At 38.3% G+C, this 17,872-nt stretch overlaps 2 protein-coding genes across 4 annotated transcripts in view; one reads left to right on the forward strand and one right to left on the reverse strand.

Moving 5' to 3' along the window:
- Positions 1–660: 660 nt before the first annotated feature.
- Positions 661–7,257, reverse strand: LOC145462631 (uncharacterized). The gene is made up of 2 exons (XM_081446206.1): positions 6,136–7,257; positions 661–6,015 (listed from the first exon to the last, which is right to left on the reverse strand). Exon 2 carries the CDS (start codon positions 5,176–5,178, stop codon positions 679–681), a length of 4,500 nt encoding a protein of 1,499 aa, XP_081302332.1. The 5' UTR covers positions 5,179–6,015; positions 6,136–7,257; the 3' UTR covers positions 661–678.
- Positions 7,258–8,648: 1,391 nt separating this feature from the next.
- The window catches only part of LOC145462646 (ADP-ribosylation factor-related protein 1-like), a 46,796-nt gene continuing 37,572 nt past the window's right edge, over positions 8,649–17,872 (forward strand). For all 3 annotated transcript variants that reach the window (XR_014041227.1, XM_081446226.1, XM_081446225.1), the window contains exons 1-6: positions 8,649–8,922; positions 11,849–11,936; positions 12,788–12,870; positions 14,331–14,412; positions 15,539–15,609; positions 17,357–17,457. Coding sequence is in view for 2 of the 3 variants with exons in the window: in XM_081446226.1 (XP_081302352.1) it covers positions 8,830–8,922; positions 11,849–11,936; positions 12,788–12,870; positions 14,331–14,412; positions 15,539–15,609; positions 17,357–17,457 (518 nt within the window). In the remaining variant the exon portion in view is untranslated. The remainder of the gene's footprint in view (positions 8,923–11,848; positions 11,937–12,787; positions 12,871–14,330; positions 14,413–15,538; positions 15,610–17,356; positions 17,458–17,872) is intronic.

Below are 17,872 nucleotides of genomic sequence, written 5' to 3' on the forward strand. Positions count from 1 at the left end.
TGCATAGTGATTCTAACAATGAAAGATTATAATTGAAATGACACTATTTGCATTCTTAATACATTCCCGAATCTTAATGTATATGGGCATATAAGCAGAAGGTGTTCCTCAGAATAGTGGTTTCCACCCTTCTGATGTTATTACGTGAACCTCTTCCCGGCGTTCTGTCAGTTGAGGAGCAAAGGGAAGGAGTTGTGAGAGAAAAAAATAAGTGTCTGAGGAATGCGGCGCTGAAAAACCAAAGACTTTCACTTCTGTCCTCAAATTCCTTCCTTATTTTTCTCGCACCGTTTTACGCGCTGTTTCCCAACTAACAGAACGCCTGGAACAGGGTAACTTAATTACAGCCCGATTATTTATACGCAGACGAGCAAACGTATGCCTGATTGGGGGGCTTTGCAGGTGAACCACCACGAGGCGGAGGCTGAGCTGCATCATCCTGGTCTAAACCGAGCTTCAACCGGTAGAAGTACTTGTTACATCGAAGGTCACAAGACACGAAGACTACGTTTAGACGTGATGTATCAAGTGTAGTTATTATTGGTTTGAAGGCGGTTAGAACAAAACGTTTTTGAAATTATTTCAGTTAATTCCGAGAGAGGAAAGTGCTCCAGTCACACGCTCGAGACCTCGAGCCATTCAAAACTATAGAAACGGCGACCAGTGCGTTTCTTTAGTTTATGCTGAAGTTACTTGCTTGTTTTCATTTAAGCTAATTTCAAGCATTTGCTTACCTTCGGTGGTCTTCAGCTTTACTGGAAACAGATCCATGTCCTTCAGAGAAGCGTTCAATATTTCTTTATCCTTACACAGCGAATCAATTTGGGCAGTCATCGCTCTTTGTCTCTCCAAAAGAGCCACAACACATTTCTTGTCAGCTCTTAATTCTCCTTCGCATTTGGAAAGGCGTTTCCTAAGAGATTCGTTTTCTTCCTTCATTTGACGCATGAAACTCTCAGAATTGGAAATCACATTCTCCTTTTCCAACAGAACATCCTCCATATTTTGCTTCACTTGTAAAGTTGAGTTCTTCAACTCTTCAAACCTTTCCACGAGATTATTTTTCTCTTTTATCTCGCGGTTCAAGTTAGTTTCCAGACCCTTTATGTCGCATTTTAAACGGCTGTTCTCCTTTTGTGCAGTTTCAAGTGATCTCCGAGCTTCACACAAACTCGTTTCTTTAGCCAAGGAAGATACCTTCAAGTTTTCAAGCTCGTGTGCCAAAATCTCTTTACACACTTCAGCGGATTTCAAGGCTGAGTAGACTTCTGAAATTTCTGCAAATCGATGTTTCGTTTCTTTATCCAAAGATGCGAGCTTTGCAAGCAGGTTTTCTTTTTCTCTCTTTAAACTCTTGATATGACATTCCAAATTTGTCTTCGTGTTTTCTTCGGATTGTCTCAACTTGCCCAGCTCGGTCAACAAACTTTCCTTTTCTTTGTTAAGAACCAAAAGCAATCCTTCGTTTTTTTCTAACTCACTGTGTAAATGATCCAGTTCATCGTGCATGCGATCTTGCTCTTTCATTGCAGATGCTTTGAAGTTCTGGTACTCTGAGCAAAGTTTTTCGTTCTCCGCTTTTTCGTCCTTGACATTTGAAACAAGAGCCCTAGCGTTTGATTCGTTCTCCTTTAACGTTGCTAACAGCTCTTGAACTGCTCCCTTGAGTTCGTTCTCTCTCTCTGTTGCTTCTTCGATTTCTGCTTTCTGCGTATCTACCTTACTCTCAAGTGTTGTGATCTGTTTCTCCAAGTCGTCTTTTTTCAGCACTATTTCTTCAAGAAGAACTGAACGTTGGTAAAACTCGTCTTGTTTGTTGTCCCTGTCTTGTCTCAACTCACTCATCTCCACTTCTTTCTCATTTAACTTAATTTGCAAAGTGACCACATTTTCTTCAAGCTTTTCTTGCTTCTGTGCCGCTTCGAAGTGGTTCTTTCTTAGCATCTTAATCTTCTGTAACATAAGGTTAATTTTCTCGTCTTTCGCGTCGCAAAATCGCTTCTGTGTCTCTAACTCTTGAAGCAGATCTTGTTTCACTTCCTCCACACAAAGCTTCTCGTTCTCTGCCAACTTCAACAAAGACTCAACTTGGTAGAAATTGTCTTGGAGTTTTGAAAGATTACTCGATGTTTCTTCTAGCTGCCTTTCCAAGCTTTCTTTGCGTTCTACTTCCAATTTGAGCAACGAATAACCTTCTTCTAATTTCTTCACCTTGACTCGTTCATTATCCAACTCATCCAAAATCTTCTGTTTTTCCTCGTCTTTAATCTTCTGTTGCTTGTCAAAGTCTGACACAGCATTCACCATATTACCTTCCATCAGCTTAAACTCTTCGACTCGCCGCTCCAAAGCTTTTGTCAACTGGGATATTCTTTCCTCTAGAGATGTTCTCTCGTCTTCCAGCTTCTTCAGATCATGTCTTAGTTTTGCTTCGCTGTCACCAGACTCCTGAATAAGGGTTGCCAAATTGACTCGTAAGTCTTCCGCGTCTTTGTCTGAATTCTCTAACGCGTTCTTCAAGACATTAATTTTATCGTCTTTTTTCTGTAAAGCCAGACGATACTTCACAGCGTTTTCCTGAATTATGGCCTTTAAATTTTCTGCTACATTTTCCCGTTCCTTGAATCCTACTTCGGCCGACTGAATGACATCTTTAATTTCTGTTACATAATTTTCTTCCTCTTCCTTTAAGCGAGATTGGAGATCTCCGACTTCTTTCTCGGCATTCTGCAACAACTCTTCTTTCTCTCCTAACTTATCTTCCAGTTGAGCTATTTTCTCTTTCGTAAGGGTGATATCGGAATCTTGTTGGCATGCCACCTCAGTCGCTCGGTCTAACTTGACTTTATATTCTTCCAATTCTTTCTGCATTTCCTCTCTTTTCCAAAGCATGTCTTCATTTGCCGTTGTGATTACTACAATCCTTGCTTCCTTTGCCGTTAGACTGTCATTAAATTTCCTTCCTAGGAGGGAAATCTCGTCTTCTTTCAGGATTAAACTTCTTTCCAATGATTCCCTCACTGATTGGAATTCCATTTTTGTTTCTTCCAACGACTTTCCAAGCTGTCGAATTTCTTCCTCCTTCCAGACAACTTGTTCATCGGAGGATCTTTTTACATCTCTGAGAAGATCGTCTTTAGCTTTTAACGTCTCGTTCCAACACTCTTCTCGCTTTTCCATCTCATTTTTATGGTCGTTATTACTTTTCTCCAACTTCTGTTGCATTTCTTCGAGTTCTTGTTCCTTCAAGGTAACAGCATTTGTTAACGACCGCTCTAATATCTCCTTTTCATTATTCCCTCGAATATATTTCTCGTTCAGAACCTCCAACTCCTCAGAAAGCTGATACAGCTCTGCCTCTAACTTATGTTCTTGTTGTTTTGCATTTTCTAGTAAGCTACTTAGGCTAGCCACGTCTTTCTCTCGCTCATCCAGGTTAGCCTTCAGTTCGTCATTTTCTCGCCGAGTTTCTTTATATTTGCTTCTCAGATTTTCTAGAGTCGCTGTGTTATTTTCCTCTTTCATTGCTCTATGCTCGATTTCTAAAGCAAATTTATTTTCAGAGATGTTCAACTTTTCTTTCAGCAAATGTTGTTCTTGATCCCTCTCCCGAACAACAAATTCCAGGTTCTTTTGTCCTTGGAACAAGTCTGTGTTTTCCTTGCGTAATTGCCCAATCACGTCCTCCAAATTTTGTCGAACGGATTCCAACGATTGAACCTTGTACTCAAACTCACAGCAAGTCCTGCTTTTACTTTCCAGCTCATCTCCGAGACGTTTTACTTCATTTTCAAGGGAGTTCCTCTCTTCCTCGATTAGTTTCATCGCAGACTTCCAGTTATCAAGATCTTGAGCCAAGGAGTCACATTTGTGCTTCAAAACTTGCTTTTCCTGAGATTCGCTCTCAAACGTTTTATGAATGTCATTCAGTTTGGTTTCCTTTGCGTGAACATCTCTTAACAAATCCTCGACGTCCTTCTCTAAAACTCCTTTCTCTTCCTTCAGATCACTCATCTTTGTTAACATGGACGGTATTTTCGTCTTGAGGTTTTCATTGTACCCTTTCTCTGACAGTTCAGTAACTAACTGTGATTCAATGCATTTCAGTTTAGTAGACAACTCATCCATTTGCCGATCCTTGTCTCTTAATGCCATCTCATGGCGTTTCTGCTGCTCCTTACTTAGTATTTCTAATGACATCAGCTGATTATCTTTATCTTCTAATAACTTCTGTTGACGTTCTTGTAGTTCTGCCATTTCACGTCTTCTCGTTTCGGAAGCTGTACGCAAAGCTGCGATCAGTTTACTTTTCTCCTCTTCAGTTACACTTATCAAATTCTGTAAATTTTCAATGGTCTTCTGCAATTGCTCAATTTCTGTTTCTTTTCCAGCCAACTCCCACTTCAAGCGTTTAATATCTTTCTCTTTTCGTTTGTTTTCGTCATTCTTTAACGTCAGCACATTATCTGACGATTCTTTCAACATTTTCATCTGTCTTTCCTTTTCTTCTACCACACTATCCAAAGTGAACTTTGTGTTTTCAGAGTCTTGGTCTTTTTCAGCTATGACTTCCGATAAAAGCGCTTTCAATCTCCTCACTTCCTGTTCAAGAACCTGGATTTCCTCTTTACTCGACATTTTAAGCTCTTCAATCTCCATTTCCTTTTGTCTTAACCTCTTTTGGTACGAAGTTAAGACTTCCCTGCCCTGGGAATTCGATTTCTTCGCCTCTTCAAGCCAGATCCTCAACCTCAACAATTCTGCGTCTTTCGCGCGGAGTTTACTTTCTGTCGACTTTTCCGCCGAGGCGAGAATCTCTTCTTTGGTTCCCATAAGTTCATCTAAAGTTTGCCTAAGCTGCGAAATCTCGCTATTCTGAAGACTTAGCGCACTTTCGTAAGACACTGTCAGTTCTTCGACCTCATTATTTCGAGATTCAACGGCTTCTTTAAGAGCGGCTTCGAGATTTGCCACTTCACTCACCTTACTTTTATACTCTTCCTGCCAGTAATTTCGAATCTCTCTCAGCTCTTTCTCTTTCTCTTCAAAAGCATCTCTTGAAGTCTTCAAGGAATTTCCATCAGGTCGTTCTTTGGAGTTTTCGGGCGTGCTTCGCGGAAAACAGCCGAGTTGTTTGTCGGTCTCGTATCGTTGTTTTGCCCTTGGACTCAAAGCCATTTTTGCTCGTCAGTCCAAGCAGTTATTACGAGTCATAAAACATCCTGTGAAAGTCATCTGTCTTGAACTTGAGGACTTCATGTTCTCGACGTGCAGAATTAACTCGCGACCTTTGTGACGTCATCTTGCTTGCACTCGCGCGCGCTTCATTAGTTTCGCCTTTCGGGAAAATGCTATGTGTACGCAAACTTAAATTTGAAAACTTCCGAGCTATGAACTTGCTTATGGATTTACCTTTAGTTAGATGTTCAACTTTGAAGATGACGTAAGTCGCGAAAATGTCACTTCAATGTTTCTCATTGGGTGACTCTTGTTCCCAGATCTCTTGTGGACAAAGAGACCTGGGAGCGAATTTTTGATTGGGTGTTTAAAGTATTAAGCACGCGCATGGGTAAACAACAAGAAGACATGTCTCAAGCCCCCTTGTCTCAAGCATTATCTTGTCGAACACTTAAGTTTCATCACATAATTATAACGAATAAAAAGCTTTTTTATTTCGACTTTTCTTCCAGCTTAAGTTTAGGATGTCAATTAGCTACTAGCCCTGTTTGATTTCATTTTAGTGGTACCTTTCGGGAGAAAATTTGCCTAACGTAAGTTGGCTTAAAAGATCAGTTAACGGACATGAAGATAAAAACAACAAAATGCTCACAAGCTCATCTGACAAAGGGGTAAGTGGTTGCTTGTTAGTTAATGAAAATGTTTCCGTGTCATTTTTTTTTTCCCGCGCGGTTGGATTTTTCACGTGTAAAAGAGGCCACATTTTCTTCGTAAAATACGAATTGCATGCTCCTTCCCAGAAAACCATAAACGGATCTCAATAAAAATCGGCGATCCCTAGACTCAAGACCAGAGCTGCCGTCGAAGGAAAAAGCTGGATTTGTGACGAGGTTTTCTCCCAGACTTCGGAGTCTTGCCTCAGCTGTCCGAATATAGGTTTTGTCCGACAATAGGTACCAGTAACTACTTATTCGAAGCAATTGGCTATGTTCGGATACTTGCACAACCACAGCTGCAACAACAACAATATATAACAAAACACTCGGGAGGAACTTTAACACTTCATCATTCGTTCTACATGTACATACATGTAAATTTGTAGCTTACACTGTTTGCGGGGCGGGTTCCACATACAAGTCACACAGAGCAAAAAAAGAAATACATAACTGAGCTTCATGAGCGGATCTAGAATGAATAGTGACTGATTTCCGAAACAACAAGTACCTTCGAATTTCAAGAAAGGAACAGGACCATGTTCCTTTAGGAAATGTTCTGGATTTAGTTTCTTAGTCATTCTGAAAAATCTGACCGACTTCTGTAAAACGGTGGAAACTGGTATGGATCCGCGCCTGAGCTTACATTTGATAAATCAAATCATTATGTATTCAACATTTACAACAACATAGAAATTAATTAATAAATTCAAACAGGAGCCATAATCGGGGACGGAGACCGTAAGTCTCGGGATTCGCGCGCACCTATGATATGGGACAATTTTTCTATTTTTAGAACAAATTGCGCCATCCTGACGTCATATATCCGCGCGGATTCACGCACGTGTCGGGGGCTCTCGCGTGGATGTTGTCACGTTGTGTGATCAAATGGTGAGAGTTGAGAGATTCTTTTGCGTATTTTTCACAGCGATGGCAGGGAATAAGGCAGGGAATAAGGCAGGGAATAAGGCAGGGAATAAGGCAGGGAATACGAACCAGGGCGCTTATATGTAGTTTTATGCTCTGAGCTAACGGAAAAGGTGGGTTTTTCAGGGTCGAAAACAAGACTTCAATCTCGCGCTGGGAATGAATAATAAGATCTGCTCACGCTAGTTGTAAGCTTACGCGTATGTTTTTGCGTTTGTTCTGACTTAAGAATATAGCAAGAAAACTCTACACTCTGGTATCGAGTTAATTTGTGAGTTTCTCAGACAATGGTTCATCATAACCAAAACCTGTTTTGACGGTTTCTTATTGTTTCTGCTTGTTTGGTGAGTTTGCAAAAGTTTTTCAAAGGAAAGTCTGACGCGTACAATTAGCTCATTTGCATAGTGCAGCTCGTGCACTTTCAAGTCCGAGTCGGTGTTTGAATTGTCAACAAATCTTGACAAAGATTTCTTTCGTTATATTTTCTGCTGAGATGCTGTAACAAATTTCACGAACGCAAAAAAGGCTACTAACATCATGTGTGTTTCTTCAACATGAGCATAGCGAAGTTTTACACTGCGAAAATGAAAATAGACAAGGAGTTTTGATAGCTCGATCAACAAACTCGAAATCGTTATTCCAAGTTGATTTAAGAAAGCGTCATCGTAACTTTGCGGATTATTTCTGCTTTATTCACATATTTCCAGCTTAGCTTTTATATATTCTCAAACATTTATCAATCTTAAACATATTTAAAAACTATAGAGTTATTGTTTGAGTTCGATGTACGCTTTCACACGAAAGAGCGGCGGAAGTACAATTTGTCATGTTTACTGACTGTATTGAAAACACGCATCGGCGGGCGCTCTCATTCATCGACAACAGAGAATTTACTGGATTTTTACACGAATTAAACTGAGCATTATCTAAGGACGTAAAGTTATTGGGCCTTGGATGAAACATTAAGCGTTGCTTAAAATTCAAGCGAAACTCAAACTAGCAATTATTTTGTTTTACTTTTCGGTCGCGATAGACTGACAAATTCCTCGCAAGTGTGTGGCAAGAGGAGCTAGGAAACTATGAAGCCCTGAAGCTCTGCTATATCTAAATATATCCAGCTAGTTTTTTGCTGTGTAATGGAAAAGCTGTTAATCTTCAACATATGTGAAATTTAAAGTGGAGTAATGTACAGCTCATGTAAAAGAAGCATCCGTCGGAACACAACTTGGTCAGCGATATATATAAGCTCACAGCGGAACATACCTAAATTCGACACTGTCTTACTTCACTCAAACTGGAGCAGCTTACGACGGAAATACTTAAGCAAAATTCCAACAGACGTGAACGCGTTGAGTTGTGGGCCAAACACATGAAAATTTTCGGGAATTTCGGACGCCATTTCCTCCGCGCGACATCCGCAAAAATCCTCGCAGCATGTACGCGCGTGTGCCGCAGGCGATGGCGCAATTTGTTCTAAAAATAGAATTATTGTCCCATATCATGGGGACAACCCTAATACTAGAGATGGCGCGCGCTTACGGTCTCCGTCCCCGATTATGGCTCCTGATTCAAATCATGGAATAAAGAAATGAACCATTAGACTTACAGCTGTTCCAGATCAATCAATCCTTGCCACAGCTGTAAAAATATTTAACCATGCCAAAACTGTGTACCAGCTGTCCACCGCACCGCAGTAAAATATGCTGGTAAAGATGGAGAACGCGTAGAACGCAGCCAACATCGCGGGTGCGACTGGTCTGCGGTATTGCTCATGTGAGACATGAGTAACCACACGTGTAGTCCCCAGTCTTTTAGCGTTAAAATCTAACATGGCCGCCACAGAAGTCGTGTAGCAAATCAAGGCTGCGATTAAGTTCCATTAGAACTGCCTTCTAAACCTTTGGGTTTTCTCTGAGTATTTTCCTTGTTACACGGAACATATAGAATACTGGAGAGAAAGCATGACGATACATGCGTGCTTGTAGTTGAAGGTTAAATTTGGCTGTGTAGAATGTTTGCATTGCTGTCTGGGCTTTGGAAGTACCTTTTCCAGAGAGATGAATACTGTATTTTAATTCTAGGCTTGGACAATGCTGGAAAGTCGGTAAGTCTGACCTTGTATGATATGGTAATATTAAGGTCATGAATTACTTGATAATCTATATGTTAAGAGACCTTTAGACGAATTTTGTAGGTCGTCGATTTATAAATCATGGGACGGACTGGCAATCTTATGTTAATTTACATGTTTAATTCTTACTGTAAGCGCCTTATTTAGTCCTTTTCATAATTTATGTAACGTTTGATACGTACTGTATCGAATGAATAAAGACATTTAATTATTATTACAAACAACTTTACTTTATTTGTTACTCACACATTTACAATTTTACAAAAATATATACACTTTACACTTAAACACTTTATTATTAAAAACTAATCAACTTTAAAACTTGACTATGACAACAGCGTGAACCCGCAGGTAGTCTAGGCTAATCTAGGCAGGCCACATCTATATTCATATTAGAACATTAATATACAATAAGATTACTATTCAACTACTTAGGTAAAGATTTACAAAACTGTTTAGTATTATTTATATTATTCTCTTCTACTGAGGTTCTTAAATGAAGCAAAGGAGCAACTTTCACAATAATGGTGCCTGTGTGATTATTGTATACATTGTAATTAACAAGTGTTGATTTATTGTAAACTACATGTAGCCCCTAAATAAGAAACAGATTCCCCACTCTTTCTATTTGGTGAGAGTTGAGAGGAAACCTGTGCTCATAACCACTCGATTGTTTGCTGTGGTCTACAATCAAGGTAGAATGAATTAAAAATACTTTATTTTGTCAAATTTTAACCGATACAAAACCTTACACATGATATATAGGATTCAAAGTGCTGTTGATTTACGAAAGTACAGTGCCAGCAACATCCACTGCCCTGTGATTGGTTACAAGATATAACTTGGTAATACTGTCCCTGACATGGATGCTCCACAAACACATCAATTTTTCTAGTGTGTGATGAATACCATTACTGGCAATCTTTGATCTCTAGTTGCTGTTTGTACCATTCCAACAACCATTAGGATACACTACAATAGCATAATCCACTTTGTGCCTATATGTAGGTGGCACATAAGGCTGTATTCCAGCAGCCATTATTGTACATTAATTCACCTTTACAAGCTATTAATGTCAAAAGAGCCTGATGTGAGTGTTACCAGGCAGGTTATATTCCACTGAAAACAGTCTGTTTATTACTGTAGAAGTACATGTAGCTTGTAATTTGCAAAGCAGGTGCTGGATATCATGGTTGCGAATAAAGTCAATTTTGTTGCTTTAAAGTTAACAATTAGATTCCATGTTGCCGTGCGTCTGTTCAGTATTAGATCACAGATTGCATCAAAATGTGGTAAGAACAAATAAGTGGCACACGAGGCGATAGAAGAGTGTGTCACTGTTCTTACCACATTTTGATGTCTTCTGTGATCTATTACTGAACAGACGTATGTCAACATGGAATGTATTTGTTTTATATAATAACGAAACAAACTACTACAGATAAAGCTTTTTTATTTCAAAAATCTTTCAACATAATTCAAAAGCTGGCCTTTGCCCACTTTGGCGAACGTGAAAAAAGTCATTTGATGTAATCTATTGTCTATACAAAATGATGCAATCTCATTGGTTGCTATACATAGCAAAGAATTGTGATTGGTCTAGGAAAATCATGCTACTGTCAAACTTGACTCTAGCGTCGCTTCTCGTGGAATGAAAACTTACATTGAAAGCAGAATTGAGCTGCGAAATCTACAAGTCTTAAAGAAAATGCTGGAAAAGTCAAGTCAGTTTTTGTAATCAGAACAGCCCAGTGAGTGAAAAGTTTGGACATTGCTTTGAATATTACAGGAGTTGAAAAATATGCTCAGAAAACTTGCAGTTGCAGTCAATCTGGAGGCCATTCAATTCGAGTTTTGAATGAAAGGAGGGTTGGTGACGGTGGAAATTTATGTCCTCTGTGGTTGGTGATTCTCAAATCAGTTTTAAATAGTGTCAGAGATACCTTTCAGCTGCAATACAGTTGGCCGTGAGCTGTAGTGAGCTATACTTTGCTCGCTGCTGTGCCCTGAAACAGACTGGGACATTCGCATCAGAGAGCAAGGTTATGTGTTTATTTTAACTGATTTTAAGAATTGATGTTTTGATGTGTCTTTCCTGACATCGATCAGTGTTTCAAAAATTATTTTAAGACTGAGAAAAGTTGAAGTTTCTAAATAAATTAATCTCATAAACATTTTGTTTATTGGGTTTGTTAAATTCGAGATAAGGCAATGGTTCTCGGCTTACCAAGACCAATTTTGTGCTTGGTTTAGTCTCACTTGACTGCTGATTAGACTGCTCGAGTATTTTTTCGGAGTCATTTTCTAAAAAAGAAACGGCTTTATCTTTCTTCCTCCTGCTTCTCGTACCTGTTCAAAGCCTCAAGAAGACTCTTTTGTACCTTATCTTTTGCCCCGTCTCTTAAATATTATCTTAATTCTCAAAACTTTCTGCCATTTTGAAACAAGGAGGAAAAAACTTTGAAATGATGATGTCAATCACGCGTCTGTCCTCTAACAGATCATAAGCGAGAACCAATCAAAATGTGAGAATAACGTGGGTTATTGTATAATGCTTCATAGAAATTTCCAAAATATCTGAACTGATTTATCACAGTCAGAATTCAAGCAATTTGGCACCACGATTCAAAACCAATTTATTGTGTGTACAAATGTTTCACCTGACAGAGCAGATGCATACATGTAGGTAGTTTGTGCATGCATGCACATTAAGAAATCAAGCAGTTATGTACAGAGGTTAACTCTCGTCTCTCACCAAGCAGAAAGGGGCAAGTACAGTCTATACAGGTACATTGTATTGGATCGTGCCTCAAGCTCAGATTCTCACATGGCTATTACTGTACTTTCAGAATTACATCAAATGTTTACTAAAAGGTCACTAAATTAAATATTCTATTAGACTCTCCTGGAACAAATAAAACGAAGGTATGGAAACAACTACCCCGGCCTGCCATTTGAGAAGATCACAACAACAGTGGGACTTAACAGTAAGTTACTTTTACAAAGCAACATGTTCAAGTGACTGCTCTGACAACAAAAGAGTCCATCCTCTACAAGTATGATAAATATTGTATATTTGTGTGGAGAGGAAAAGTTTGTCTAAGCTACTTTTTAAAATGTTCTTGTATACAGTACTTTATTTGGCTCTCATGTACTTAAATGGAATACAAAATTAATGTACAAGTAAGTTAAAGGAAGGTTACGCGTATAGATTCAAACAACAAGTCACATGTAACACAGCTGTTGCTGACTTCTCAGCTGGGGAACAGGATGTAAGAGCTGTTCAACTTTTCCTTGACAGTCAGATCTACAGCTGTAGTCTATATGAACTTGTTCTACCAGATTTCACGTACACATACATGTAGTTAAATGGTCTTAGTTTTTTCAGGTCTTTTGTGGGTCAGTGGTAGGGCATCCAACCAATAGGCAGAAGGTCATAAATGTAGATCTTGATTCCTCTTTAAAGAACTTGCAATTCTTTCACCAACTGACATGCATCATGTGCAATATACATAGTGTATTGACAGTGTCATGAATGCAAGTTTTGTTGAAATAAAGTGCATGATCCTGTCGATTTCTGATTCCTGATATCTCTCAATAACTACCTGTACATTGCATCTGTACACCTACAGGTCAATAATTGACAGGTGAACAGTTGTTGTTCTTTGGGTCAAACTCAACCTTGAAATAAACAGAATGCCAACAGTGAGCCATTAATATTGTGATTTCCTGAAAATCATTTCTCGTGCATTTATAAATTATACATCCTAATTTTGTATTTTGGGACATTTGATTTCTGTAAACTTAAGGTAAATCTTCAGAATTTTTCTGTTTGCAGTTGCAAAAATTAACATGAGCCATGTGAAGTTGATATTTTGGGATTTAGGAGGCCAACAAGAGTTGCAGTCCTTGTGGGACAAGGTATTAGTTCATAGCAAGACTGGTTTTGACTGTTAGCAGTGTAATATCTTGGTTATCCTCCTAGGACTGAATAAAATCAAGGATTTAATTAATATCAATCATGTGAAGCGACAAGGGCAATGTGGATATTACATTTTGTTAATAGCTGGATCATTGGGTAATGCAATTCGAGAGTGTTCATTGGCTTCTTAAGTCATCATGAATGGGTTTTGAGCCATTACATGTATACCATCCCCTACAAATACTTGTATAGTACATGTAAGTGTACCCAGAATTTGTTTTTTGGCATTTTTATTTTTATTTTATTTTAGTTTTCTATATATATTTTGGGGGTGTTTTTAATACAGTAGAACCTCGGTAACTCAAACTCGGATAACTCGAACTCCCCTGCTAACTCAAACTGAGTCTCTATTCCCTCGGATTTGATCCAACTTTTCAGTCATTTTAACTCAGTTAACCCAAACTCAGTTAAGTCGAAAACCTTGCTAACTCAAACTAAATTTTGTTTCCCTTGATCAAAATTTTCCCAGACAACTCAAATTTCTGGTTCTTATAACTCGCCACAGATGCCCTTTGAGAAAGCCCATTAGCTTTTCTTATCGTGTGATCGAATTCTAACACTAGAGCAAAGACTGGAGCAATTTGATAGTAAATTAGTGCCACGAACAGATCACTGCAAGGGAAGTCAGATTTGCAATTGATGTGCTGAATTCATACAGTCTGCTGGTGAACGAGGGTGCAGAGGAAACCAGAAGCCATGTACATGTACAGCAAATAGAAGCATTATCAGAAAGAATCTTCAGGAGCTCCCTACGACAGCAGACACTGCATTCATTTTTTGTGCCTACGCAATAAGAACTTTGCGGATATGATAGAACGACCCCGATGCAAAAGGGAACATACATGTAAATTAAGTGTATTAAATAAGCAAAGTTACATTTACAATATTGCATTGTCATAAGAATACATAATGGTTACAGTTGTTACAAAATGTATTAGTTTCTCGTGAAATAACTTTAATCTGCACTGTATTGTATACCAAAGTGCTGAAAATCAATAAACTATTAATTATTAGCCTGGAAAATTGAATATTTTAATCGACCCCGATAACTCGAACCCCTGCTAACTCACACAGTTTTCCGTTTCCCTTCAGAGTTCAAGCTACCAGGGTTCTACTCTAACACACTCGCACTTGTTGGATATGAGATGATCATAGCCAACTCAGTCCTATGCGTCTTGTTGGCTATCTACCACCTCATATCCAATGCATGCTCATGGAATAATAATTACTTACATGTAACAATTATTGTTACATGTAAGTATCCTCATAAGATTTTATGAAGGAACATTATCTTCTACAATCCTGTGAGACTACAATCTGAAATAATATATTTTTTTACCTCTTGTTAATGTTGAAGATCTCTACAATTTCTCTAACATGTTTTGTTTTTGGATTATAGTATTATGAAGAATGCCATGGTCTTGTGTTTGTAATTGATTCCACTGATGAGAAGAGAATGGAGGAATCTCATCAGGCTTTCAGTTAGTATGCTGTATTATTATGATATTGGCAATCATTAACAGTGTCAACTTGAGGAACAGTGTAATTCATTTAACACCCTCAGGCCTTAAGTTCAGATGCGGAACTTTTCATGAGCTGAACTCAATTTGAATGTGGACCAATCGACCAAAATTATCAAAAGGCAGTACTCCTGTTAATTCACCAAACTTTATGTAGTTTGAGTCAAAACACATCTACATGTAAATGTCAGCAGTTTTGAGGCAAAGTTTAAACTGCTTGTAAAATATGTTATAATAATTTATGCATTAGGTTTGGTTCAACACAAAAGGTTCAACATCTGAATCAAAGCCATTTCAAAGCTGAAATTCCTGACTGAGCTAGGTGGGACGAATGGCTGAGGGTCAAACTTTCCATATACTTGATTCAATGTATTAGGGTCAGCTCATGAAAAGTTCGGCTGTTCAAACATGAAACGTTCCTCTGAACTGGGCCTTACTACTGTATCACAAAAGACATACAATAATATGAGATGATTTATTAAATATATGCAAATAACGTGTCGGAAAGAATTCAAATTGTTTTCATATACATGTTATAATGTTACAGTACATGTAAATCTACATTAACATACAAGGTCTTGAAACCTAAGTTCAAAACAAGAGTAACGTAAATTATCAGAATATTTTAAAACATTTTCAGTTCAAGATACAAAGTAAAGTTATCAGATGATATTTTTGGTTGCCTATGTTTATACAATGTAATTTATTGCTTTGTTGGGCCAGATTATATCTAACCCTCTCCCCAACCAAAGGTTTTTCAATTGAACCCTCTCACCCCTCTGGAAATATCAGGCTAACTTGACTCTATACTTTCCTCAAAAAACATTAGATTTCAGACCCCTCACCCCCTCAGAATTCCCACTGACCTTCCATGGGGTGGGTATGCTATAGATATTTTAATGGAACTACACACTCCAGGTTCCAGTTTTACTGTGCTGTGCAATATACCATAGGATCGGCCAGTTATGGGTTTATAGGGTCCTCGTTTATACTGGATGTAGTACAATATAAGTTCAGTATTGTAGATATCATTAAGTATTTCTATAAAGTTAATTATGTCTTGCCATGCACTTGTATTTTATGCCAGATGGTGTAGTTCAAGATCCTCATTTGGAGGGAATTCCTTTGTTAATCCTCATGAACAAACAAGATTTGGAGGTGTGTATTACACATGCTGTATTTGTTGTTTTAACAACATAACACATACGTGTACTGTACATCAAATGCTGGTTAATATCGGGTCTCTCCCAAGTACACCCTTAACAACTAGGATGGCATGTCATCATCATCTAACTAGTCCTCTTTGTTCCATGGGCTGGCCTACATGTATGGCGGTCACAGTTGCCTTCCACCTCTGTCAGTCTTGAGCCGCTCTTTTGGCCTCACAAAAACTCATGTTGATCTCCATTACTGTAGGTCTTTCTGGATGCTTCTGCCATGTTTCTGTACACGTGCGTCGTGGGTTCCAATCCATCATGCGGCGTGTTATGTTCCTCTCATCCCACCATAGTGTGCATGTATACAGCTCTACCCAATCTACTTCCAGTGTCTTCTCTTAATGGTGGTGTTGATGCAGGTACACTGCACGCTCTTGATCTGTTCTTAATCATAAATCTCTGTTGGTGGTCGCCCTCAGAATCCTCCTCAGACACTTCTTGATGAAAGTTTATACTTTCTTTGAGAGTACTGTTGTCACTCTCCATGTCTCTGAGCCCTATAATAAAACTGCCTTTGCATTAGTGTTCAAAAGTTTGATTTTGGTAGCAGTGCGTAAGTCTTTGCTTCTCCAAACCGGGCTGAGCGTAATAATATTATGCTGCATTGCAAAAGCTTGTTGTGCTCTCTTTCTTCTAGCTATTATGTCCTCATCTGTTCCTCTGGACAGCATGTATAGACCAATTATTGGAGCCATACTCTTGTTAATTTGTACTTTTATGAATGTAAATATTTTTTACCAGGTCCCCTCTGGATACCAGCCATGACACTGAATGGGCCACCCTGGCTAAATAAAGTTTAACCACAACCACTACCACTCTTAGAGCGGTTTTCAATTGAGTGTCGTAAAACCAAAACCAAACCAATTATTTACCAATTAGACTACTCAGCCAATCTCAAATTGTGGTAAAACCAAAACCAAAACCAAAGTAATTGTCTAATTACTTTCGACACTCAATTGAAAACCGCTCTATCTCATCTAATCCCATCTGATTTCTGAGTGAAAACTAGATCTGCAGGTCTATTTTTTGCTATGTTGATAAATAGCTAGGAAAAAACTTTTTTGGATGACAATGAATATTCCCAGAACCTCTAAAACAGGCAACAACCCAGAGAAAACCCTTCCTGTGATAATGTTATTTGCTAGCTGGGAGGCCTGTATAGTGAATAACTGTGACCAAAGTCTTGAAAATGCTGCCTGACCTTTTCCACACAAACATCGTATATGTGTTACTATGCCTGTGATCAGGGATAAGTGTTTAAAATGACCCAAGAACTTCAAGCGTCAATTTGCACATTTGTTAAATAGTTTAAAGTGATATTTTAGTAGGTTGAATGAAACATCGTTTCTTATTTATTGTATCTTTGAATCTTTAGTATATGGAAAAAAGTATTTCTATCTTTGATGTATTTATTGCTACATGTATTAAAGCATTTCAATTTGTATTTTTATAGTTTTTCAATTTGAATTTTTCATTTATATTGTAGCTGAAAACCCCACTTAGGGAGCTTCAATAGTGTTTTTATGTTTGTATGTATGTATACATGTGTAGATAGGAAAAGCCGGACCAAGCTAAGAACCAATCAGATTGCAAGACTCGTTGCCAAGCCCGCTTGGAAAAAATAAAGAATGAATGCTATGTCTGGTTATATATAAATTAATTAATTCTTTGCATTTTGTCTTTTTTAGGGTTCTCTTGCAGTGGAAGCTATTAAAAGCATATTCAATGGCAAATCACCAGGCATAGGACACCGGGATTACTATATTCAGCCAACGTCTGCTCTTAATGGGTAAATTAAAGAAAGATCACATTATTTCATGTATTTGACAGTAAATATATTTGTACATGTATGCATGTCCAAGAAAAAAAATGGTGAATTTTCGTATTGGCATTTGTTGTGATAATTTTGTTGATAATTTACTAGCTAGCATATCAAGGTCTGGACAAAAGGGTTTACGATCTGACTTCAGTACTGGGTGTTTCCAGGCATCACTGACAATCTTATATAATTATATTATGAGCACTACATTATTCGTAAAACGATTGTTTGAGTGACAATCAAGTGTTTTTGATACCATGTAGGCAAGTTTGTTACCAAGAGATCTTTTAAAGTATCAGGTTCCATGCCTGTGCATGTACATGTATGCGGACTAGAGGTTGTAACTTCACACGTGCAATGAGCAAATGGATGTTCATTATTTTTC

The sequence above is a fragment of the Orbicella franksi genome, chromosome 12, assembly GCF_964199315.1.
Source record: "Orbicella franksi chromosome 12, jaOrbFran1.1, whole genome shotgun sequence".
In the NCBI taxonomy this organism is placed as follows: domain Eukaryota; kingdom Metazoa; phylum Cnidaria; class Anthozoa; order Scleractinia; family Merulinidae; genus Orbicella; species Orbicella franksi.

Excerpts from the sequence above, each read along its gene's own strand:
- LOC145462631 (XM_081446206.1), bottom strand. The coding sequence starts at position 5,178 with ATGGCTTTGAGTCCAAGGGCAAAACAACGATACGAGACCGACAAACAA.